This window comes from Ahaetulla prasina, chromosome 14 (assembly GCF_028640845.1).
Source record: "Ahaetulla prasina isolate Xishuangbanna chromosome 14, ASM2864084v1, whole genome shotgun sequence".
Classification (NCBI taxonomy): domain Eukaryota; kingdom Metazoa; phylum Chordata; class Lepidosauria; order Squamata; family Colubridae; genus Ahaetulla; species Ahaetulla prasina.
Window position 1 is genome coordinate 3,550,873 of NC_080552.1, and position 23,543 is coordinate 3,574,415.

The 23,543-nt window shown below is 48.9% G+C and overlaps 1 protein-coding gene across 6 annotated transcripts in view; it reads left to right on the forward strand.

The window, feature by feature from the left end:
- Positions 1–23,543, forward strand: part of TNRC6A (trinucleotide repeat containing adaptor 6A) — a 61,035-nt gene that overhangs the window by 35,059 nt on the left and 2,433 nt on the right. For 4 of the 6 annotated variants that reach the window (XM_058156887.1, XM_058156883.1, XM_058156889.1 and 1 more), the window contains 19 exons: positions 3,750–4,103; positions 5,880–8,453; positions 9,327–9,491; positions 10,237–10,418; positions 11,097–11,177; positions 11,344–11,395; positions 11,834–11,976; positions 13,045–13,191; positions 14,356–14,490; positions 16,524–16,643; positions 16,762–16,842; positions 17,969–18,176; positions 19,941–20,072; positions 20,526–20,687; positions 21,659–21,799; positions 22,280–22,390; positions 22,481–22,699; positions 23,181–23,254; positions 23,367–23,506. In XM_058156887.1, coding sequence (XP_058012870.1) covers positions 3,750–4,103; positions 5,880–8,453; positions 9,327–9,491; positions 10,237–10,418; positions 11,097–11,177; positions 11,344–11,395; positions 11,834–11,976; positions 13,045–13,191; positions 14,356–14,490; positions 16,524–16,643; positions 16,762–16,842; positions 17,969–18,176; positions 19,941–20,072; positions 20,526–20,687; positions 21,659–21,799; positions 22,280–22,390; positions 22,481–22,699; positions 23,181–23,254; positions 23,367–23,506 — 5,221 coding nt within the window. The remainder of the gene's footprint in view (positions 1–3,749; positions 4,104–5,879; positions 8,454–9,326; positions 9,492–10,236; positions 10,419–11,096; positions 11,178–11,343; positions 11,396–11,833; positions 11,977–13,044; positions 13,192–14,355; positions 14,491–16,523; positions 16,644–16,761; positions 16,843–17,968; positions 18,177–19,940; positions 20,073–20,525; positions 20,688–21,658; positions 21,800–22,279; positions 22,391–22,480; positions 22,700–23,180; positions 23,255–23,366; positions 23,507–23,543) is intronic. The other 2 variants (XM_058156885.1, XM_058156886.1) reach the window with 2 other exon arrangements.

Consider the following 23,543-nt stretch of genomic DNA (forward strand, 5'->3'; position numbering starts at 1 on the left):
AGTATGAATCCTTTGTTGTACAATTTCCATTAACCTATTTGCCATTATTTTCACAAAAATCTTATAATCATTATTCAAGAGTGAAATCGGTCTATAATTCCCAGGCTTAGTACAATCCTGATCCTCTTTTGGTATCAATGAAATAAAAGTAGTCCTCCATGATGGTGGCACTCCTCCTCCCATCAGTATCTGATTAAATAACTCCATAAGTGGACCAACTATCTCATCCTGTAACTTTTTATAATATATTGCTGTAAGTCCATCTGTGCCCGGGGATTTCCCTATTTTTAATTGCTTTATTACCAAAATAATTTCCTCAGAAGTTATAGGCCGATTCAACTCTTCCCTTTGTTCATTAGTTAAACCTTTAACCTTATATTCTTTCAAATATTTATCAATATCCATATTCAATATTGTATCTCTGGCATATAAATTTGTATAATATTCCAAGAAAGCTTTTTTAATTTTATCCTGTTGAAATCTCACTTTACCCTTATATTCAATTCTTTCAATAGTACCTGCTTTCTGTCTTTTCCTTAACATATAAGCCAACCACCTCCCTGATTTATTGGCATTACAAAAAGTATTATGTTTAGCATATTGTATATTGGTTGCCACCTGATCTGTCATTAACATATTAAATTGACTCTGTAATATCTTTATCGCCTCATTAATTTTTAAATCATGTGGATTATATACCAGTAATTGTTGTTTCCTCTGAATTTCCTCTTCTAAATCCCTACGCTGTTTTTGTAGTTTTCTCCTCTGTCTACTATTAATATATATCAAATTACCTCTCATAAAGGCCTTGCTAGCGTCCCACACCATTTCTATCGAAGTTCCCATATTCAAATTATAATCAAAAAATTCTTTCATTTGTTTTTTACATTGATTTACATTATCCTCATATCTAAATAAGTTTTCATTTATTCTCCATGATCTTCTTCCACCTTCATATTGCAACTCCATCCATACCAGACTATGATCAGTTAAACACCTTGGAAATATCTTTGTTTTCTTAACCCTAGAAAGCAAGTCATTGGTAATTAATATAAAATCAATACGTGAAAAAGATTGGTGCCTGTCCGAAAAATAAGTATAGTCTCTATCATCAAAATTGTTGTTTTGATATTGATTGATGAAGGTTGGATATTAAAAACTATGTACTTTATTCAAGAATAAACACTAACTCAATCGGAAACTTCTGAGAACTCTAGGAGTGGAATGGTCTGATATATAATGGAGTGGAAGAAAAGTATCTTCTTTGTCTTTGGAAGGGGAGTGGAGGTTTTAAGGAATGACTATGGATTATGATTTGTGCTAGATTTTAATTTTTGTTGTTAGTTTTATACCCTGTACTCGGTTCTCGGAAGTCCTGGGGGTGGGGGAGGAAGGGAAGGAGGGGAGGGGCAGAAAATGGATTGATAGTTAATGTACAAAGATGATTGAAGATGTATAATTAATGTAAGATCGGACCTGCCTGGCTACTACTTTAGAATGAAGGGAAAGAAGGAGAAGAGAGAAGGAGGAAAGAGAAGAGGAGGAGGAGGAGGAGGAGGAGGAGGAGGAGGAGGAGGAGGAGGAGGAGGAGGAGGAGGAGGAGGAAAGGAGAGGATGTAGATAAGAGAGGGGAGGATGGTTATGGAAAGTAGAAGAAGGTAGAGAAGGAGAGTAAAAGGAAAAGGAAGGGGGTGGTGACCGGGCAGACCCGATTAATTGTATATGATGGTACATTAAATATGTTATTGGATATGTTATTGGATAAGAATGTCAAAATAAATCTTTTTTGAAAAAAAAAAATTCTGCCTTCTCCATATATCTTCCAACTCAAAATCTTCCATCAAATCAAAAAAAGATTTAGGCAGTTTTGCATACATAGGAATTTTCTTAGAAAGAGTTCTTTTATCTTTTCTAATATCCATTACACCATTCCAATCCCTTATATTCAATTCTTTCAATAGTACCTGCTTTCTGTCTTTTCCTTAACATATAAGCCAACCACCTCCTGATTTATTGGCATTACAAAAAGTATTATGTTTAGCATATTGTATATTGGTTGCCACCTGATCTGCCATTAACATATTAAATTGACTCTGTAATATCTTTATCGCCTCATTAATTTTTAAATCATGTGGATTATATACCAGTAATTGTTGTTTCCTCTGAATTTCCTCTTCTAAATCCCTACGCTGTTTTTGTAATTTTCTCCTCTGTCTACTATTAATATATATCAAATTACCTCTCATAAAGGCCTTGCTAGCGTCCCACACCATTTCTATCGAAGTTCCCATATTCAAATTATAATCAAAAAATTCTTTCATTTGTTTTTTACATTGATTTACATTATCCTCATATCTAAACAAATTTTCATTTATTCTCCATGATCTTCTTCCACCTTCATATTGCAACTCCATCCATACCGGACTATGATCAGTTAAACACCTTGGAAATATCTTTGTTTTCTTAACCCTAGAAAGCAAGTCATTGGTAATTAATATAAAATCAATACGTGAAAAAGATTGGTGCCTGTCCGAAAAATAAGTATAGTCTCTATCATCAAAATTGTTGTTTTGATATTGATTGATGAAGGTTGGATATTAAAAACTATGTACTTTATTCAAGAATAAACACTAACTCAATCGGAAACTTCTGAGAACTCTAGGAGTGGAATGGTCTGATATATAATGGAGTGGAAGAAAAGTATCTTCTTTGTCTTTGGAAGGGGAGTGGAGGTTTTAAGGAATGACTATGGATTATGATTTGTGCTAGATTTTAATTTTTGTTGTTAGTTTTATACCCTGTACTCGGTTCTCGGAAGTCCTGGGGGTGGGGGAGGAAGGGAAGGAGGGAGGGGCAGAAAATGGATTGATAGTTAATGTACAAAGATGATTGAAGATGTATAATTAATGTAAGATCGGACCTGCCTGGCTACTACTTTAGAATGAAGGGAAAGAAGGAGAAGAGAGAAGGAGGAAAGAGAAGAGGAGGAGGAGGAGGAGGAGGAGGAGGAGGAGGAGGAGGAGGAGGAGGAGGAGGAGGAGGAGGAGGAGGAGAGGATGTAGATAAGAGAGGGGGAGGATGGTTATGGAAAGTAGAAGAAGGTAGAGAAGGAGAGTAAAAGGAAAAGGAAGGGGGTGGTGACCAGGCAGACCCGATTAATTGTATATGATGGTACATTAAATATGTTATTGGATATGTTATTGGATAAGAATGTCAAAATAAAACTTTTTTGAAAAAAAAAAAAATTCTGCCTTCTCCATATATCTTTCAACTCAAAATCTTCCATCAAATCAAAAAAAGATTTAGGCAGTTTTGCATACATAGGAATTTTCTTAGAAAGAGTTCTTTTATCTTTTCTAATATCCATTACACCATTCCAATCCCCTAATATAATAAATGTTTTATAGTCCCAAAGAGTCAATTTTTCATGTAACAGTTTATAAAAAAAAAAGAGAGAGAAAAAAAAAGAGAAAAAGTCATGCTTTTTTTTTGTTTTGGTATTGGGGCATTCATAAATACGTTGAATAGATTATAGAGACCAGTTTTCTAATTAGCTGGTCAAGAGGTTTCATGCCTGAATTGTTTGCAATCAAAGTGGCATCTATCGATAGACTGATTCCCCTTAAACTCAAGTAGCTCTTACCATAACAGCCGCATTGTGTATTTTTGTTTTTTTTAAGAGATCATATTTGCAATAATTTACTAAATATATTCTCCCTTCCTTTCCTCCTCTCTTTGGGGGCGGACAGTGTTAGAACCCCCAAAGCCTGGTACAAGCCAGCCACTCCCTGCTTCAGCCCCTCCTACCACCTCTATAGTCACCGGCAGTGTTAGTGGCAACAATAATGCCAAACGGGCTGTCGGCAACAATCCGCAAGCGCAGCAGCCGTCTTCACCACGCTACCCACCTCGAGAAGTGCCACCACGGTTTCGGCACCAGGAGCAGAAGCAACTCTTGAAGCGAGGACAGCCACTGCCAGGGATTGCTGCCAACCTGAGGGCGCCATCTAAACTGCTGAGCAGCCAGGCAGGTGAGAGCACCGGGACCCACGAGCAGCTGGTCTCCGACAGCCCAGGACTGAGCAGCAGCCAGAAGCAGCCAGGTAAGAGGGAACAAAACATCCACTTGGGCCTAGGAATGTCACATAAAGGAGGGAGGGCTGGGCTTAAAGCTAACCTTTCTTATGTAGATAGAGCTCCACCTTTATCCAGCACGGTGTTAGAGCAGTTCAGATGTCTTCCCTCATTAGAGGACTTCCAGGACCCACAAAATGGCGCCCTTTTCTACCATGCCCCACCAGCAGGCTTGTCCCAGTAAATGGTTCAGGAAATGTTGGAGTGTGTTCTATGGTAGGGGTCCCCAAGATGTGCCCTATGGCCCACTAGTGGGCTGTGAGGGGATCACAACTGGTCTGTGGAAACAGCCGGTGAGCGCGCGCATGCACATCCTCACTTGTGTGAGCAGTGAATGGGCGCATGCACGCATGATCCATTTGCATGAGCAGCAGTCGTGTGTGCACACCATTCACGCAAATGGAGTTATGTGTGTGCTTGCTTGTCAGCCACTCATGTGGAACCATCCCTTCCTCCTCCCGCTGGTCCACAAAGCCAGAAATGTTGGGGGAACTCTGTTGTATAGTGAGAAGATGGAGTCCCTGGGACACCTACCCTGCTGCCAGGTTCTTTCTCTGCTTAGATTTTCTTCCCAAAGATTTATTTCTTCATCTTCTGCCACTTTCTACTGATGTTAGAAGGCTGAGTAAGGCTGTGAAAAACGCATTTAGAAAAGATCAAATACCACAGGTTTTTATTGGCTGGCGGTTATCCGCTGTAGAGCCATGATGGCGCAGTGGTTAAAAGGCAGTACTGCAGGCTACGTCTGTCAGCTACCTGCAATTTGGCAGTTCGATCCTGACCAGCTCAAGGGTGACTCAGCTTTTCATCCTTCCGAGGTTGGTAAAATGTGGACCTAGATTGTTGACAAGATGCTGACTCTCTAAACAGCTTAGAGAAGGCTGTAAAGGACTGTGAAGCTGTATATAAGTGCTATTGCTACTTTTAGATAAAGTTTTTGATCAAAAATACATACTCATTGGCTTATCTTAGGACTATTTACAAAGGAACTGAATTAGACTATTTTTGTGCAACTGATTTTGGATGCAGCATGTCTAATATTATGCTCTTCAGAACACCATTAATATGATAGCAAATTAGTGTTCTACGTTGTTAAAAAGCAAAAATTGATGCATTTGCTATAACCTCAGCCCCCCAAAAATCGAGGGAGGCGGTCTGGAAGAGACATCCAGGGCGGTCAGTGTAGAGATGGAAGGCGGAAGGTAAGACCACAAAAGTCCTAGTAGACGTTGCAGATGCTGGGATGAGTTTTTGTTTTTTTGTTTTTGTTTACATTTATACCCCGCCCTTCTCCGAAGACTCAGGGCGGCTTACAGTGTATAAGGCAATAGTCTCATTCTATTTGTATATTTTTACAAAGTCAACTTATTGCCCCCCCAACAATCTGGGTCCTCATTTTACCTACCTTATAAAGGATGGAAGGCTGAGTCAACCTTGGGCCGGGCTCGAACCTGCAGTAATTGCAGGCTACTGTGTTCTTAATAACAGGCTTTACCAGCGTGAGCTAAACCGGCCCTTGAAGGCAAGAGGGTGAGAAGCACACTTTCCCAAGAGGTTTCAGTTGTATTGGCCCTCGACTCCCGTTAATTGTCTTTGCTTGATTTGTTCAGAATAGAGCAGACATTGGTTGGGGTTTTGTTTTGTTTTTTTTCATTTTCTGGGACGCTGATCCAGAAAAATTATTTTCTCTCGACATTTTTTTTTTTGGCACAGTGTTTTTTAGTAATGCGTTCTACTTTTCTTAGATCTGAACCACAGCACACTTGGATCCCATTATGAGAATGCTCACTGGGAAAGGATCTTTTCCAGTAGTGACTCCAGCACAAACTGGGATAAAACTGTTGTAGACGGCTCAGAGAAGGAGGCATGGCCCCTGACCACCGGCAGTGACTTGGAGCTGGTTTTAGAATGTATGGACGCTGATTCTGCCTCGAGTTCCGGGTCAGAGAGGAACATTATTATGGCCTCGCGGGGCCCGAGCAGTGACGTCAGCCACCTGCAAAATGGCATTGGACATGGCAATCAGGCCAAGCTCGTCAGCAGTAGCAACAGCAATAATGTGAGCGGCGGAAGCATTAGCGGGTCGTGGGGGGCGTCTCTGGGCGCCCTGATGAGCCCCTGTCCCCTTCCAGCAGATGCTTCAAACGGTATCCCTGAAAGTAGCCACAGTAGAGTGAATGCTTGGGGCGCCCCCAGTTCATCCAATGAAGAATTGAATCCCAGCACTTTGACCTCCAACGGCCACAGTGGGGCCTGGCCAGTCTTGGAGAGCAGCGGGCCTGCCCTGAAAGGGTCCCGAGGAAGTGGTAGCTGCGGCACAGGTGCCGCGCAGAGGGTGAACAATCAGTGTGTGAACTCTAGCCTTGCCAGCTCCTGGGGCAGCCTCCAGGAAAACTGTGATTCCCAACTCCACGGTACAAGGAAACTTTCACGAAGTGGGCAGCCTCAGAACCCGAACCACGAAGTGAATGGACCAAATAAGAACACTACTAACTTTATGACCTCTAGTTTACCAAACCCAGCTGGTTCAATGCAGACGACTGAACTGGTTAGTAACGCAGGGCCTGGGACCTGGGGCAGGAGCACCAAAAGCAATCGGCCTCAGCCCCCGGCCTCCCCAGTAACAAACGGCACTTCCATTTCGCACCTGAGCAATGGTGACACAAAAAATGGTGGGGCTCCTGGTACTAGGTGGGGTACCTACGGCCCCGGTTACTCCCTAGAGAACCGTTCTGACTCAAATAGCCAAGCTAACAATGACACTGTGAATGCAACGCCAATGCAGCCCGGGCTGAGTAGGACAAGCAGCTCAACCGTGGAAATAAGTGAGGATCAGCGGACAGGGACGTGGGAGGTGGCAGGCGTGAGCAATAGCCAGAATGGCGCCTGGGGGCCTAGAAGTGGAATGGGCCATGGAGGAGGCCGGAGAGGCTCAGCCCAGAATGCCAACTTAGCAGACGGAGAATGGAACAAACTCCCAAGCAGCCATTCCTCTGAAGCCAACAGTGGGAATGGGAAGATGTTTACCAATGAATGGAAATCTGCCGAGGGGGAGAAGGCCGAGCCCCAATGCTGCGCAGCGCCCCAGGCCCTGGAGCAGAACGGTGGGTGGACCAAGGCCAGTTCTGGAGCCAGCGATGGCAATCTCGAGGTCCCCGAGGAGCGGTCCTCCACAGAAGGGACAAGCCATGAAAGGAGGAAAGTAGACCAGCAAGCGCTGCTTCAGAGTATAGTGAATAGAACAGACCTGGATCCACGTGTCCTTTCCAATTCTGGTTGGGGGCAGACCCCAATAAAACAAAACACAGCCTGGGATACAGAGGTGACCCCAAAGGGCGAAAAGAAAGCTGACAATGGAACAGAAGCCTGGGGGGGTTGTGTGGCCCAAGCCTGCAGTTCAGGGGGGGCTGTGGAGAGGCCCCATCTCCATGGGCCCAGTCCTTCCCCTGGGACAGGCTGGGGTGAGCCTAAGTCTGCAAACAGGTGGGGAGACTCCAGAGGCCCCAGCAGCCAAGGAGGTTGGGAAGAGGGCGCAGCCCCCGCCATGGCCAAGAGCGGCCAGTCGTGGGTGACGGGCCAAGAGGTCCGCGCTCCATCACTGACCTGGAATGACACAGAGAAGCTCAAGCAGGGATGGGGAGGAGAAGGGCCCAAAGCGAGCCCCGGATGGGCTGTTCCGGCTGGCGACGGCTGGGGGGAGAATGTGAGGAACAATCATTGGGGCGAGTTGAAGAAGTCGAGTTCTGGCAGCAGTGACAGCGACCGGTCCACCTCCTGCTGGAAAGAGCCTGCTAGATCAAACTCTGGGCGCTGGGCTGGGGGGAACGGCGGCAGCACCAAGCCATGCAGCGCTTCAGGGTGGGAGGAGACCGCCAAGCCAAATCCAAGCCCCGTGTGGGGGGAATCCCCCAAGCCAAATCGCTCCCAGAGCTGGGGGGAGCCTTCCAAGCCCTCTGGGTCCCCAGACTGGAGCAAGCAGCAGGAGGTCGGGGGCTGGGGGGCCCCATCAGCGTCAGCTGCTGCCGCCGCAAACAAACAGTCAGGTATGGGGTGGCTGGGGAGACCCATGCCAGCCCCGGTCAAAGAAGAAGAGCCCACCGGGTGGGAGGAGCCCTCCCCGGAGTCCATTCGTCGTAAAATTGAGATTGACGACGGAACCTCCGCGTGGGGCGACCCGAGCAAATACAACTACAAAAATGTGAACATGTGGAACAAGAACACCCCGAACCCCGTGGGGCGACCAGACGTGCAGACGCATCAGCCGGGGTTGCCCTCGGGTTCCGCAGCCAGCACGGAGAGCGGGGCCAGCAGTAGCTCCGGTAAGTCTTTGGCAGCTCCTGGTCTCTCCTTCCTAAGCAGCTGGTAGGTTGCCCGAGAGTTGGATGGCAGGAGGGGCTGCTCTCAGGGTAGTTTTGAGGCCCCCGTAATGCAGGGTGGGCAACCTGAGTTTCCCGGGGCATCTTTTATCACCCCCAAGTGATAGACCCCATCCCAGAGTGGGCCAGGTCAGCCATTTGGGCCCCTGGGCAGAGGAAGGGCCCAATGGGCACTAAGTCTTGCCCGACTTCAGGCATTGTTAGCAGCCCAAGAGGAAGAAAACAAAAGCATTCGGTCAGTTCTCCAAGGGTCAGTGTGGGAGGATTTGTTTGTAACCCATCTTTTATTATTTTTACAAATCAGGCGGAGAATATATCCCGCTGATTTCCTATTTGTATTAAAGTACGCTTCCCCCTTAATGCCCTGAGAACACAAAATAATGTCACAAATTTAAGACTTGAAATCTTCTAGTCCAGAGAGTCGAAACAGGAAGAACTTGACAGGAGGTCTTTTTTTCCACAAAATTCTTGGATTTTTTTTTGCAAAAGGGAGATGGATAAGTTTAATCATTGGTTGGTCTTCAAGGCCAAGCAAGCAGGGAAAAGAGTTGACTCTTGTCTGCATTTGTCAGAGTCCTTTGTTACTGAAAATAAGAATATCATGTACATTTTCCTTTCTTATCAGAATTGACCTGATCTCATTGTAAAAAAATAGGCTAAAACACTGTGAACTTTTAATTTGCTTTGCATTGCTCCTCCCTCCCTCCCTCCCTCCTTCCCTCCCTCTCTCTCTCTCTCTCTCTCTCTTTCTCTTTCAAATACCTCAGCTGTGCTTTAAGACCTGGCCTTGCTAATAAGTTGGATTTGTTTTGAAAGGTTGGGGAGAACCTGCTGCTGCACCTGCTACAGTAGATAATGGCACATCAGCCTGGGGTAAACCTGTGGACACTGGTCCGAGTTGGGGAGAGCCTGTCAGTGAAGTCACTGATGCCAGGGGCTGGGGAAATGCTTCTGGCAGTCAACAGTCATCTAATAAAGCAGGTATGCAGGTTTGGGGAGAGAAATGGAGCTTGGGAGCCTCTAGGCGGATTTGTGGGACTGACAGTAAAGCAGAATAGGCTCTGCTCATACAAGCCACAGGCCGTGGGTGGTGTGGTGGCCCAGAGCTGGAGCTCTCACCTCGCAATCAGGAGGCTGTCCTAGGTAGAGGCAGATATTTCTCTCTGGGGACAGTTTTTTTTTTTTTTTAATTTACATTTATATCCCGCCCTTCTCCGAAGACTCAGGGCGGCTTACAGTGTATAAGGCAATAGTCTCATTCTATTTGTATATTTACAAAGTCAACTTATTGCCCCCCCAACAATCTGGGTCCTCATTTTACCTACCTTATAAAGGATGGAAGGCTGAGTCAACCTTGGGCCGGGCTTGAACCTGCAGTAATTGCAGGCTATTGTGTTCTAATAACAGGCTCCTTACAGCCTGAGCTATTCCGACAGTGAGAATGTATCTGCTGTACAAAACTCCTCATTGGCAACAGGAAGGGCATCTGGCCAGTAAACACTCAGCTACATTCAGTTGCCCAGACTCCAACCCGCAAGGGATTATGGGTTTGTTAAAAGAAGAATATGATGATGATACAAGCCACAGGCCCTGTGAGTTGGCACTGGGCGTGAGCAGTTCCTCCATTGGTGACACTGGGCGAGGTCTCCAGGTGGTTCATGGGACAGAGCAGCCTAATCTGAGTAGGTTGATAAACTTAAGAGTGGGCTGATTTTATCTCCGCCAGGACCTAAGTCTATGCAAGTTCCCGATGGCTGGTGTGGGGGAGATATGCCTTTGACAGGGAATCATCCAGCCAGCTGGGAGGAAGAAGAGGATGTGGAGATAGGCGTGTGGAACAGCAACTCGGTGCAAGATGCTGGTGCGCCTTTGCACTGGCCCCCGTGCTCAAAAAAGATGCCTTCTAAGGTAAATATGCCAAGAGGAAGGAGGTCATGCTTATGGGCAAGAAAAGCTGTTGCGGGAGTGAGAGGATCTTTCTTCATCTGAGAGAAATAGATGATTTTGCACTGTGATAAGAAAACAGATAATGAGAGACCGTGAGAGAGCCTAAGCCTGCTTTCTCTACCTGGAGACAGTTCCCTGCCAGCTGGTGTCTCTTTGTCAAGAAGGTACCTGAGGTTCTGATTGAATTCCCTGGGTCAGCTGGTGACCTTGTACCTCTTGCACCCAAATTTTGCCTTGCTGTTCAGCCACGATGCTAAGCTTCGGGTTGGCCCCGTAATTGATCACCTTTTGCCTTGACAGATCAGGATGAAGAGAGGGGTCGCCTTTGGCTGCTGGGGATGAACTGGTCTTTCTGCCCAGACCTTGGAGAAGAGATGAGAGTGGAGTCAGGTTGGCCCTTTGGCTGCCCTGGTGTCCCTCTAGGTCTCCCAACTCCCCGAGGTGGCAAGAAGGGAAGGACAAATAAAGCCACAAGACTGTCTTTTTTTGGGATGTGTAACCTTCCCTTTTCCTTGGGCTGAGCTGGAAGAGTCGTTTGAAGCTTAAACCACAGTCATGTGTTTTGCACAGACACGTTCTGCTCTCATAACCATGTCAGTAGCTTTAGTATTTGATGCTGGGCTTTTGTTTTGTTTTTAGGGAACAATGAAAAGTGGAAATAAGCAAGACGAAATGTGGATAAATCCCTTTGTGAAGCAGTTTGCCAACCTGGGATTCCCTGTAAGTACAGCCGGAAAACAGAACGCTTGAATGAGTGCACTGCCCCTGAATCAACCCTCCATTGCCCTTTGAGTCACCGGCTGCTTTCCTTCAAGACCCAGGGAAGAAAGGGGAAAGCTGCATGCAGACACCGTCTTGATTAAGCGATTTTCATTCTTTCCTTCAGAGAGACCTGCCGGAAGAAATGATGCAGAGCAATAAGATAGAGCTATCCGGAGGTAAGACAAACATCGGATTAGAATGAAAATTAAAATCCCCAAATGACCTGAGTTGCCCTGCAGTAAATTGTAGCGTGTGCAGGATTCCGATCCAGAGACAACCAGAATTGGGGAGGAGGCTGTTGCTGGGCTGGCTGGCAGTTCCTTGCAAGGGGCTGTTGGGCTCAGGAAGGGGTGATAACTTCTGAACTTGGAGAGCAGGGCAGCCTTGCCCACTTCAGATCTAAACAATGCCCACCTCTGCACCTTAGTGACCTTGTGACCACCCATCGCCTAAAGGGGCGGGAGGAGCCAAACACCTTTGAACTGGAAGTGCTTCCCTCTCCTCCTTTTGTTTTCTGCTCTGTGTGGAATTCCAGAAAGCCTTGGATGTCAGTATTGGTGCCTGAGAGCGTTTTGAAGCCCCTTTTCCTTCTCATCCTCCTCATCTTCCTCCAGGAATCTTGCCTGACAAGCGGATGGAGCTGGAGAAGCATAACCTGAATGTTGGCGATGGCAGCCGGGTGATTGGGAAAAGTCCTGGCTCCCGTCCCCAGATTTCCAAAGAGTCTTCCATGGACAGAAGTCCTTATTTCGATAAGGTGAGACTTTTTGGGAGAAAGAAGACAAAGGGGTGGGTGGGGAGGGGGACCCCATGGTTGCCTGGGACCTCCGGCCCCTCCTTCCATGAGGACCCTCCAGGTGGGCTGCTGAAGAGGAGGGGCCATTCTGCTGGAGAGGAGGATTTTTCGCTTGCCTCTTGTCTTTCAAGCTCCTGACCTCATTGCTGCTTTCACTGTTGGTTCAGGGAGGAGCCTGCTAGGGCTGTGCACAATAGGCAGAATGTACAGGCAGTCCTCGATCTACAACGGTTCACTTAGTGGCCATTCAAAGTTACAATGGCACTGAAAAAAGTGACATCACCGTTCTTCACACGACCGTTGCAGCATCCCCATGGTCACGTGATTTATATTTGGATGTTTGACAACTGACTCCCATTTACGACGGTTGCAGTGTCCCAAGGTCATGTGTTCCCCTTTTGTGACCTTCTGACAAGCAGCCAATGGGGAAACCAGATTCACTTAGCGACCTCTGTTACTAATTTTAACAACTGCAGTGATTCACTTAAGAAATGTGGCAAGAAAAATCATCAAATGGGGCAAAGCTGACTTAACCAATTTCTCATTTAGCAACATAAAAATTCTGGGCTACAATTGTGGTCGTACAGTAAATCAAGGACTACCTGTATCTCATTCCAAAATCCAAACCAAAAACGGCAGGTTCTTCCAAGTAGGCTGCAGTTCAGCAGAAGGAGGGAGTGTGTGTGTGTGTTTGCGTGTGTGTCTTGGAAGACGAGTAGAGTGAGATTTTTCCATGTGAAGCAGAGCCCCTGGGCAGCTTTGCACCTTGGTCCATCTGGCCCGAAATGCCCACGAGAGTGATTAGGGCCTGGATCGTCAGCAGCTCCCAGGTCCATCCTCCTCCTCCTTTCAGGAAGGGCTGGCATGGAGGGGAAATTTGGACTTTGTTTGCTTTGCTCCTTGATGTCTGCTCAGAGAACTGCCTGGCTTGGCCCTGTGGTGACACTAACCTCTCTCCTGTTTTCTGCATCTGTTCCTGCGGCCACCGGCCTCTTCCGTCCTGCTGCTGCTCGGCTTGTGCTTCTCCAGGATGGCCTGGTAGCAGACGATTCCCCAAACATGCAGTTCATGCCCAGTCAGAACGGGAAGTTTCCCCCTTCCAACAGTGCACTACCTAACCACGTCCTCGGCTCCCTCGCGGGCCTGAACGTGCAAAGCTTGAATTCTGTTAGACAGGTAAGGCTGGGAGCCTCCTTTTCCCAGGATGTCCAGCGAGGCTTATGGGGAGGTCCCCCTGTCCTCTAAGCCGAATCCCTGATCTGTGGAACTCCCAGCCCTTGGCCTCTCTGAGCAAGCATGTAGGAGGCACAGAGCCCCCAGGCCCTGGGAGGGGAGGGCGCCTCTCCAGACTTGGACCTGCTAGGGAAGGCCCCCCCTGAAGAAAAGAGGATTGTCTTTTTTTTTTTTTTTAGCTCCTTAAGCAACTCTCCCCAGCTTTGTACCCCTGTGCTCCCTCCCTCCCTCTTCTGGGCAAGATTCCTGATGTGCTTAGAGAATTCCTTCTTCCTTTCATTCTTTGTCTTCCATCCCTTTCTCAGTCTTGGATTTGTCTTCCCCTTGTTGGCCTTTACTTTTCATCCCTCGCTTCCTTCAATCTTTGGGTCTCCACTTGCTCAGCTACTTCCAGATTGGGCAAGCCCCAGCCAGCCAGGCTTCTGTTTTGCGCCTGCTTTTATGTTAATTTGGGACCTGATTGTACTCCTGATTGCAGCTCCTTTGAAAAGTTCAGGGAAAGGATGTGAAATTTACCCTTTTCAAGAGGGAGGTTTGAAGAAAGGAAGAGAAAGAGAAAGAGACAGACAGACGGGACGGGACAGATGGACGTCTCTGTTTGGGGCTTGGCCGTTCCTTGCAGTTGCCAAAACCATGGTTTGAAAGGAGCAGAGACCAACCAGCGTTGTTGGGAAATCTGAAAATCATGGTTCTGATCTGTCTGAAGATGCTCATTTCAACTGATGGTTTTCTTGCCTAAATTGGTACCATTATTCCTGGGTGAGGACAGGGGAAGCTGGGCAGCGGGAAAGGCCCGGTCAGACAGGCTTGGTCATGATGTCGCAGTGCGTAGGGCTTTGTGTGGAAGTCTGAGATGATAATTGGCCCAGGGAATGAAGGCCTCTGCTTGCCAGTTCACTTGTTGAGAAGGAGCCTTCCGCTCGAGAAGCCAAGCACCTTTAGGCTGCGTGTTTGTGAGTAGCACGGGGTGTGTGTGTTGGGCAACCTCTGCAGGCATCCCAGGTAGGCATCCCCTGCAGGCAGAGCAGGTCTGGGAGGGGAATGTTTATGCCCCTACCTGTCTCAGGTGGAGGGGCAGCGGCTCACCTGTCATCTGTCCCTCTATAGAACGGCAATCCCAGTCCTTTTGGAAATCTCACAGCACAAGCCCGGACGATGCAGCCATCTCCAGCACAGCCTCCTCTTCACTCCTCCCAGTCCAATCCCCGCGCTCAAGTGCCTCCTCCATTACTCTCCCCTCAGGTGAGGCTCCACTTGAGGGCTTGTGGCCAGATGCAAGGATGAGGCGACGGCAGTTTGGAGGGGAAATGAAAGGGGGGGGGGCGGTGTCTCCTTTTCCTCTGCATAAGGCAGGCTGATGGGGCAATGCTTGGTTTCAGCCAAGCGTTTGTCAAGGTACCCTGCATTAGCAAGGTAATTATCTGTAGGTTGGCAGGCATGACAATTAAATGGACATGTAGCTGGTTCCAAAATCATGGTCAGAGATTATGGGATCTATTGAGCGCTGTCAAGTTGGGTTCTGGGTGCTTTGCTGGTAATGACCTGGGTGGACGATGGGAATGCTTACAAATTTTAGATAAAGCAAGGTTGAAGCATCTAAGGCAGGGGTGTCAAACTTGATTTGATTGAAGGCTGCATCAGGGTTGTATTTGAGCTGAAGGGGGCGGGGGGGCAGGGTGGGTGTGGCCAGCTCAACGTCATTCATGTCAGAGAGGGGGTGCCTATGGTGGCCCGAGTGCTGTGCCAGTGAAAACAGGCTCCCGAGCTCAGTTTTCAGCTGCCACGGCCTCCTACAACCCTCTGCGCAGCCCTCCCAAGCTCCATTTTCACTAGCAGAAGGTTACAGGAGGCCGTGACAGCTGAAAACGGAGCTCGGGAGTCTGTTTTCACTGGCAGAAGCATGCAGGCCGGTCCTTCACTGTTTCCAGGGTGGCCCCATGGGCCGGATCAGAGTACCCTGCGGGCTGGATCCGGCCCCTGGGCCTTCAGTTTGACACCCCTGATCTAAGACCTTAGAAGATGGAAACAACATTTAAAAGTCTCAGAAGGTTTGATAAGGGGACTGAGAAAAACTCAACTTTAACAGGGAGAGGCAGAATTTTTTATAACTAAAAGAAATAAAATGAACAGGTGTAGGATAAAGAATACCTTCTTCGGTGATCAACAGTATTTGTGAAAAAATACCATGGAATATTAGTTGACCGCAAGCTGAATTTGAGTTAGCAGATTTATATGGCTACTGAAAAGGCAAGTGCAGTTTTAGGCTGCATCAACACACGTGTGGTTTGCTAGTCATAGAAATGAATCTTTCCATTTCATGGTGTATTGATTAGATCCTTCCTCGGGTAGCGTGTCCCGCTCTGGCGAGTATCATTGTTAAAGGGATTCAGATAAACTGGATCAGGGGAAGGCAATGGAGGGGATCATTGGATTAAGAAGGAGAACTCACAAAGAAAGAGCAGAGGAGTTAGTGTTAAGATATAGATAGTCTTCAACTTAAGTCAGCCATTGAAACGGAATTTCTGTTGTTAAATAATATGGTTGAAAGGGAAATCACATTGCTTAGCAGCAGCAACATCCCAGTTGCCATTGCTAACTCAATCCCACGTTCATTAAGGCAACCTCTTACCAGCGTCCCACAACCAGGTCAGCTGGGCAGTGGGTGAAGGAATGAGGGAGCTGAGTGGTTGGAGCAAGTGGAGGGGGGCTGGGGAGAGGGTGTGGGTCAGGAAGCGACTTGCAGCCTTCTCTGTGAGCTTCCCCATTGACTTTCGATGGTCGTAGATTGAGGGGCACCTGTAGAACTTTTCAAGCACCTAAAAAGATGTCCTCCAGAAGAATGTGGCGTCTGTTGTCTCCCATCCTAGAGCGCAGGTGGCAGACTAATAAATTTCAGCTCCCAGAAGGCAGATTCTTCTTGATAGAAAAGCCCCCCCCCAACAGCAAGAGCAATTCAGCAGTGGAGCCAATTGCAGGTCGCGATGGCTAAATCCTGGGCCTTGGATTAGATGCATTTAAGGAGAGACTAGATAGGCATTTGGGCGATTCTTCAAAATCCATATATGGAGAAGAGTCAAAAGTCAAAGCAAAAAACACAGATCTGCCGCAGCACAACAGCAGTTGTATTCCCACCTGCCACAAGTTCATTCCTGTTGTCCTCTTTGCTCTGAAATGTTCTGTTCTAAAGTGATTGAAAAACTTCAAAGCCTGGGGATCTGGTTGGGGGGCTTTGCCCCACGGCCGCTCCTTCACGGCCTGCTCTTTCGGTCCTTTAGGTTCCAGTATCATTGCTGAAGTATGCACCAAACACCGGGGGCCTCAGTTCACTCTTTGGTCCACAACAAGTAGCCATGTTGAACCAACTCTCCCAGTTGAACCAACTCTCCCAGTTACAGGTGAGCGGACGTCCAACAATCTCTCCCACCCCCCCTCCTACTCCCCCTGAGATTAGTGTCCTGAATGAGCAAATGTCCTCCCTCTGACCTCTTTTGCAACCCTGGTTTACTGCCTTAGCGATTGCTGGCCCAGCAGAGGAAAATGCAGGGCCAGAGGAGCACGCCTGCTAGTGGCCGCCAGGAGCAGCAGCAGCAACAGGTAGGCTTCACTCTGGGTGTTTTTTTAAAGATTTTATCCTCCGACATTGAGTGAGGTTGCCTAAAAAGTCTGGGTGGCCTTTGGGTGGGAATGCATTAGCCAAGTGCTGAATTGGAGGCACAGAGACCGGTTGCGATGGGCACCTCACCGTGGAACCAGGCATCTTGCTTTGTGGATGTCGCGCCATGGAAGAATATCCGTATCCTGCTCTGCCCCTTTCATTCTTCCCAAGCTTTGGATGTGAAGAGAATGGAGCACCAGTGATGGCTAACTTTTTTGCTATCACGTGCCAAAAGCAGGGGGAGCAGGGGGGTTGTGTGCTCACGTGCCCACACCCATACTTGAATGCAGCCCCCCGCACATGCACACGCGACACCCTCCCCCCAGCTCCCGCTTTTGGTACACGATGGCACGGTGGGTCCAGTAGGCCCATTTTTTCACCCTCCCCAGCCTCCAGAGGCTTTCTTGGAGCCTACCCACCCCACCCGGAGGCTGGAAATGGCCTGTTTCACGACTTCCCGTGGGACCAGAAGGCCCAAAAATCAGCTGGCACATGCACAGTGCAGCTGATCTAGGGTGATGGCTTGTGTGCCCACAGATATGGCACCACATGCCACCTGTGGCACGCGTGCCATAGATTCACCATCACAGATATAGGGTTTCCTGCTTGGGCAGGGGATGTTGGACTATAAGACTTCCAAGGTCCCTTCCAACTGTTATTGGGTTATTCTGCACTCATGTTAACAGTAAATTGAATGTGCAAGACAATCTATAACAGAGCTCTCCAACCTGGGCAACTTTCAGCCTGGCGGACTTCAACTCCCAGAATCCCCTAGCCAGCTTTGCTGGCTGGGGGATTCTGGGAGTTGAAGTCCGCCAGGCTGAAAGTTGCCCAGGTTGGAGACCCCTGATCTATAATTTTGTTCAGCATCTACGAAATGGTTCACCATTTAGAGTTGACGCCAGATAGTTTGGAATTCATAGCTGTCATCTTCTGACTGAACAAGAAACTATTTTGCTGACTTAACTCTAGTTAATAATTCTGGGCTAGCAGTGTACTTATCATGGTACTGGTGGACTGCATCACAGCTCCATTCATCCCTTGGTCCTCTCTTTGTGTTTGAAGAATCGCCCTTTTAATATGCAGCAACAAATGATGCCACCGTCTTGTCAGCTCGATCCAAGTCTGCTCATGAAGCAGCAGGTGCCTCCGTCGCAACAGCAGTTCCATCAGACCGCCATAAAATCTTTCCTGGAGAACGTTGTTCCCCATGCTAACCAAGAGTTGCAGAAAGGACCTTCTCAAATCAATGCATTCAGCAACTTTCCTATAGGTGAGTGTCTTCTCCATGGGTTGAGATCTCTGGTCTCCGGCCGCTGGGTTTGACCATTGGCCGCCCAGCTAAGGGCTTTCTTTGCTCTATAACAGGGCTCTCCAACCTTGACAACTTTAAGACTTTTGGACTTCAACTCCCAGAATTCCTCAGCCAGCTTTGCTGGCTGAGGTATTCTGGGTGTTGAAGTCCACAAGTCTTAAAGTTGCCAAGGTTGGAGACTGCTGCAAGATTATTCTGCTGGTGAAAGGCTTTCTGAGGTCCATAAAATCCAATATCCAAAACCTGTCAGCACGGTGAAGAAATGATCTTCTAAAGCAGGGGTCTCCAACCTTAACAACTTTAAGCTTGGCGGACTTCAACTCCCAGAATTCCTGGGATTCTGGGAGTTGAAGTCTGCCAGGCTTAAAGTTGTCAAGGTTGGAGACCCCTGTTCTAAAGAATCTTCCAGATATATTTCACCTTCAGTTGCTTGGATGTTCTTGTGGGAAAAGAGCTGCTGCTGCAACAGCTAACTGGGTTTCTGGGGGCTTGGATGGAATATTTTCTAACTAGTCCAAGGCAGACGATGGGGCTACTTGACTCCCAACACAGTCCTGCCAAGGTAGTGGGCTCCTTCCTTGCAATCCCAGACAGCGACAAATTACACAGCTGTTGAAAGGCGTTTGGGTGTAGTGGTTAAAGGCCCCAACCCAGAAACTGCAAGGCCATGGAGTTTAGCCTTAGCCTAGGCATGGAGGCTGCTGGTGATCTCTTAGCCCTAGGGCAGGGGTCTTGGCCACGGCCCATAGTGGGCCATGAGCTGTTGGCAACCGGGCTGCAAAATCGGGCGTGTGCAGGTTCGTTCCATTTGTGTGAGTGGCGGGCAGGTGTGAAAGCCATTTGTGCAGGCACTCTTGCTAGCCGCTCACCCAGAACCATCCCTCCCACCCTGACGCCGGTCCACAAAGCCAGAAAGGTTGGAGAACTCTGCCATGGTTTGGGCGGGGGGAGGCAAACAGGAAAAAAAGAACAAGCACCCTGCTTCATTCTCCAAGTTGCTTTTTTATTTTGCTGATTTTCTGGCTTTGCATCTAAGGGCTTTTTTGCTGCTTCTCCAGAATGGCCCTGGCCTTGGACTCTCTATACAATTACAGTTTGGTGACCAGACACTGTGGGGTGAAAGTTAAGCTCTTGGTAGGTGCTGGAACGGGGAATGATAGATTCTTAGGATTGGACCCAAATTCCACCCTTAATGTGGGGGACCGATCCTCGTTTCTGCAGACACCCTCGGCTTCTAAAGCCCAGCACTGCGCACAGAGGGCCAGATGTCAGAACTCGCAAGTTCTCCGCTGATTCTCCTCTCTTCCAAGCTTTTTCTGCTTCCAAGCTTCAGTCCTGGCTTTCCTGTCCCATCTGCTGCTCTGCCTCTGTGACAGTCAGAGGAAAGATGCCAGGGCAGAAAGGGAGAAACTCTTGACTGAGCAAAATTCTGTTAGGCAACAGAGGCATAAGTGCTTTCGGGGGAAGTTAAGGATGAAATTCATCTTAGAAAAGCAAACTTGGCAGGTTTTCTAGGAAAAGTGTCGTTTCCCCCACCCCCCCCAAACCAACCAACCAACTTCTCCTCTTCCCAGGTGCAATCCTGGGGCGGGAGTGCCTGTCTTTTGCTTTGCTTTCCGGTCTGGGGCAGCTCGAGTGGCATCCAGTCCCTTGTGCTGGATCTTCTGTGCTACGAGGGAGGGAAGAGGGATGCTGTGAGTCTCATCAATTCTCTTAATGCAGGAATGAACACAAACTTGAATGTAAATATGGATATGGGCAGTATTAAGGAGCCGCAGTCCCGGCTGAGAAAGTGGACAACTGTGGACAGTATTTCCGCCAACACATCTCTGGATCAGAATGCCAGCAAAAATGGTCAGTTTAAGCCAGGATGTGTAGAACAAGCCTCTGGGGGAGCTCTTGTGTTGTGTTGTGTTGTGTTGTGTTATCAGTTTTGAAAATACATGAAGAGAACATCTCCATAGCAGGGTTTTATTTCGGCTTATCTCAGGGCCCCCGCAGCCAGGCCATCCATGCCCAGAGGCACAATTGTGAGATGGGTGGCCACACAAAAAAGTGGGGGTAGGTGCAGTAATTTTTGGAAGATGACACAGATGGAGCTTTGCAGGGATACACAACCCACATAAAAGCAGATACAGATAAGTAACCGGGTCTTGTCGGACTGTGTCTGTCCTTCTCTGGGGTGCTGCTGGTTGAGGCTGATGGGGAGCTAGAAATCGGCCATAGCGAGAAGGCTACGTGAGGTCAGTTGCCAACTTCTCAAGACGATGTTCTGGGAAAAGATTGGATCTCCCCCTTGCTTTCCAGGTGCTATTTCCAGTGGCTTTAGAATGGAGGAGACGTCGTCCTTTGTTCCGTATGACTTCATGAGCAGTAGTAACTCTCCAGCCAGCCCACCTGGATCTGTGGGGGACGGCTGGCCACGTGCCAAATCACCAAACGGTTCAAGCAGTGTCAACTGGCCACCAGGTGAGTCCCTACACAGGTAGACTCTGCCTGTGTTGAAGGTGTCAACCTGGCCTTCTATCTGTCTTGTGGGCTAAGGGGGGGATCTTGCCCCCAGGAGCAGACAGGGAGCACCCCAGAGAGTCTCTTCCCCCTCCCCTGGCAGGTGAAGTGGCCAGGTGGATGCCATGAAACAAAACTAGCGGTGGGGAAGACTCAGGAGGCCCAGCTGCTGCTCAGGAAGCTCTTGAAGGCCGGGTGTGTCCAAGGAAAAGTGACGTTACAAATCCCAGTGTATCTGATCATTGTGTTTGGGCTAGGTTAAGGAATGTTGTGGGATTTTGTGATATTGTTACTTCCTAAAATAGTAAATTGAATTTGTCCTGACCCTTCCATTAAGAAATTGAATTACAGCTGGTCCTTGACGTACGGCCAAATTTGTCATTGCTACACAAGACAGTTGTTGAGTTTGGCCCCATTTTATGACTTTTCTTGCCACAGTTGTTAAGTGAATCACCCAAGTTCAGTTAGTCACACGGTTGTTAAGTGAACCTAACTTCCCCATTGAGTCTGCTTGTCAGAAGGTTGCAAAAGGGGATCACGTGACCCCAGGACACTGCGACCGTCATAAATAGGAACCAGTTGTGGGATTTTGGTCACGTGATCATGGGGATGCTGCAAAAGTCGTAAGTGTGAAAAATGGTCATGTCACTGTTGTCGTAACACAATGATGTCGTAACGTGTGGTCACTAAATGAACTGTTGTAAGTCGAGGACTATTTCATCGGACCTAGAGCTGGGAAAGAAAGAAATGAACCGTGAGAGACGGATGAGGCCATTGGGGGGGGGAATCTTTCCCTCTTGCAGAGTCTCTGAGGAGTCAGCAGCCATTGGGTGGGGTGGGGTGGGGTGGGCAGAGGGTGGGAGAGCAGCCTCCTTCCTCCCCCAGGGAGAAGCAGCCCTGACCATCTGGCTTTTTCTTCCTTTAAATCCTAGAATTTCGCCCTGGTGAGCCGTGGAAAGGTTATCCAAACATCGACCCGGAAACTGACCCTTACGTTACTCCTGGCAGCGTCACAAACAGCCTGTCAATTAACACTGTGCGGGAGGCTGACCACCTCAGGGACAGGAACAGCGGTAGGTCTGTCGGGGGAGGGGAGGCCTTTTCAGGATGTTCTGCCCCAGCAGAGACACACACCTCGCGCCCCCCCCCCACCTCCTGCCAGCTGGGTTTTCAAGCCTCCCCAGGAAGGAAGCGCAAGGAGATGCAGGGAAGATGAGCGGGAGGGATGAGCACCTGCCCTTTGCCTGCTTGGCCATATTGGCCATTATCCGGGGATGGGCCAGAAGGCTCCAACAGGTCAGAATCCACAGCTCAGAATCCGTGCCTCCCAGCCCGAGGGGACTTGATCTCCCGCAGGCTGGGCAGCGTCGGAGAAGGGCTCCCTTGGTGCCTAACTGTGGCTCGGTAGCCTCCTTTCATCGCTGGCTCTCCCCTGTGTTTGTGAGGGAGCCAGCCCCCTCTTAAAGCTGCAGCCCTGAAGTCGAGCCGAACGGGCTCTGCGCAGGCCCATTGCCTGCCTTGCCCTGAATGGCTGCCACGCTTTTCCTCCCCAGGGTCATCCTCAGCTCTGAACACCACGCTGCCTTCAACTAGTGCCTGGTCATCCATTCGTGCCTCCAACTACAATGTTTCCCTCAACAGTACAGCACAAAGCACTTCTTCAGGTGAGGCCTGCAGCCCCCTCCTCCCGCTTCCCTGCTGAGCCTTGCAGCCCCCAAGGCAGTGGGTGTTTCACGACCGTTTTCTCCTTCCAGCCAGAAACAGCGACTCCAAATCCACTTGGTCTCCTGCTTCCGTTAACAACACCTCTCTGGCCCATGAGCTATGGAAGGTCCCTCTGCCACCCAAGACCATCACGGCTCCCTCGCGGCCGCCCCCTGGACTGACCGGGCAGAAGATGTCTCTGCCCATGTGGGACAACTCTGTGCGATTTGGGGGTGGCTGGAGCCACTCGGATGCCAGATACACCCCTGGTAAGGGCCTGGGTCCCATCTCCGTGCTCCACCCTTGCCCTGCCTGGCTGATGGCAAGGCACGTCTATACTCAGAGTACTTTTCCCACTGGGCCAAGGGCATGGCTGGGGTAGCCCTTGCCAGGCCCCTCCTCCTCAATCGGCCCTTGGCTGCCTGTCGGAGAGCTTCCCACCTGCATGGAGATGTTGACAAGACCCCTAAGCTAGACTGCGGGGGGGGGGGGGGAAGGCCTACTCAGTGCGTGCTTACCCCTTGCAAATTGTTCCCCCCCCCCTCCGGCCAAGGTCAGGGATCTTTGAAATGTGAGAATCTTTTGAAGCCTTCAGCTGTTGAGCCAAGTAGGGAAGATGCTGTGTGGGATGGTTGCTGAGAGTTGCAAGCTCATGGAAATGGGAAGAGGAGCTGAGCTCCCAGGGTCTCCCCGTATCCCCTGCTTTCTCAAGGGTTAAGGAGTTAGTGGGAGGTGTTTTTTCTCTTCCAGGTTCCAGTTGGAATGAGAATAGCAGCTCAGGGAGAATCACCAACTGTCTCGTCCTGAAGAACCTCACACCTCAGGTGGGTGATGCTTTGGGGGGAGGTGTTTGGGGGCTGGGGGATCCGAGCCCCTCCCCCTTCCGGCCAGGAGGGGCAGCTGCTCAATGAGGCCATCCCTTCGCTCTGTGCCCAGATTGATGGCTCCACCCTGCGGACCCTCTGCATGCAGCACGGGCCCCTGATCACATTCCACCTGAACCTCCCGCATGGCAACGCTTTAGTCCGGTACAGCTCAAAAGAAGAGGTGATGAAGGCACAAAAGTCCCTCCACATGTGAGTAGCCGCCAGGCGGGATGCGAGGCTTGGACAG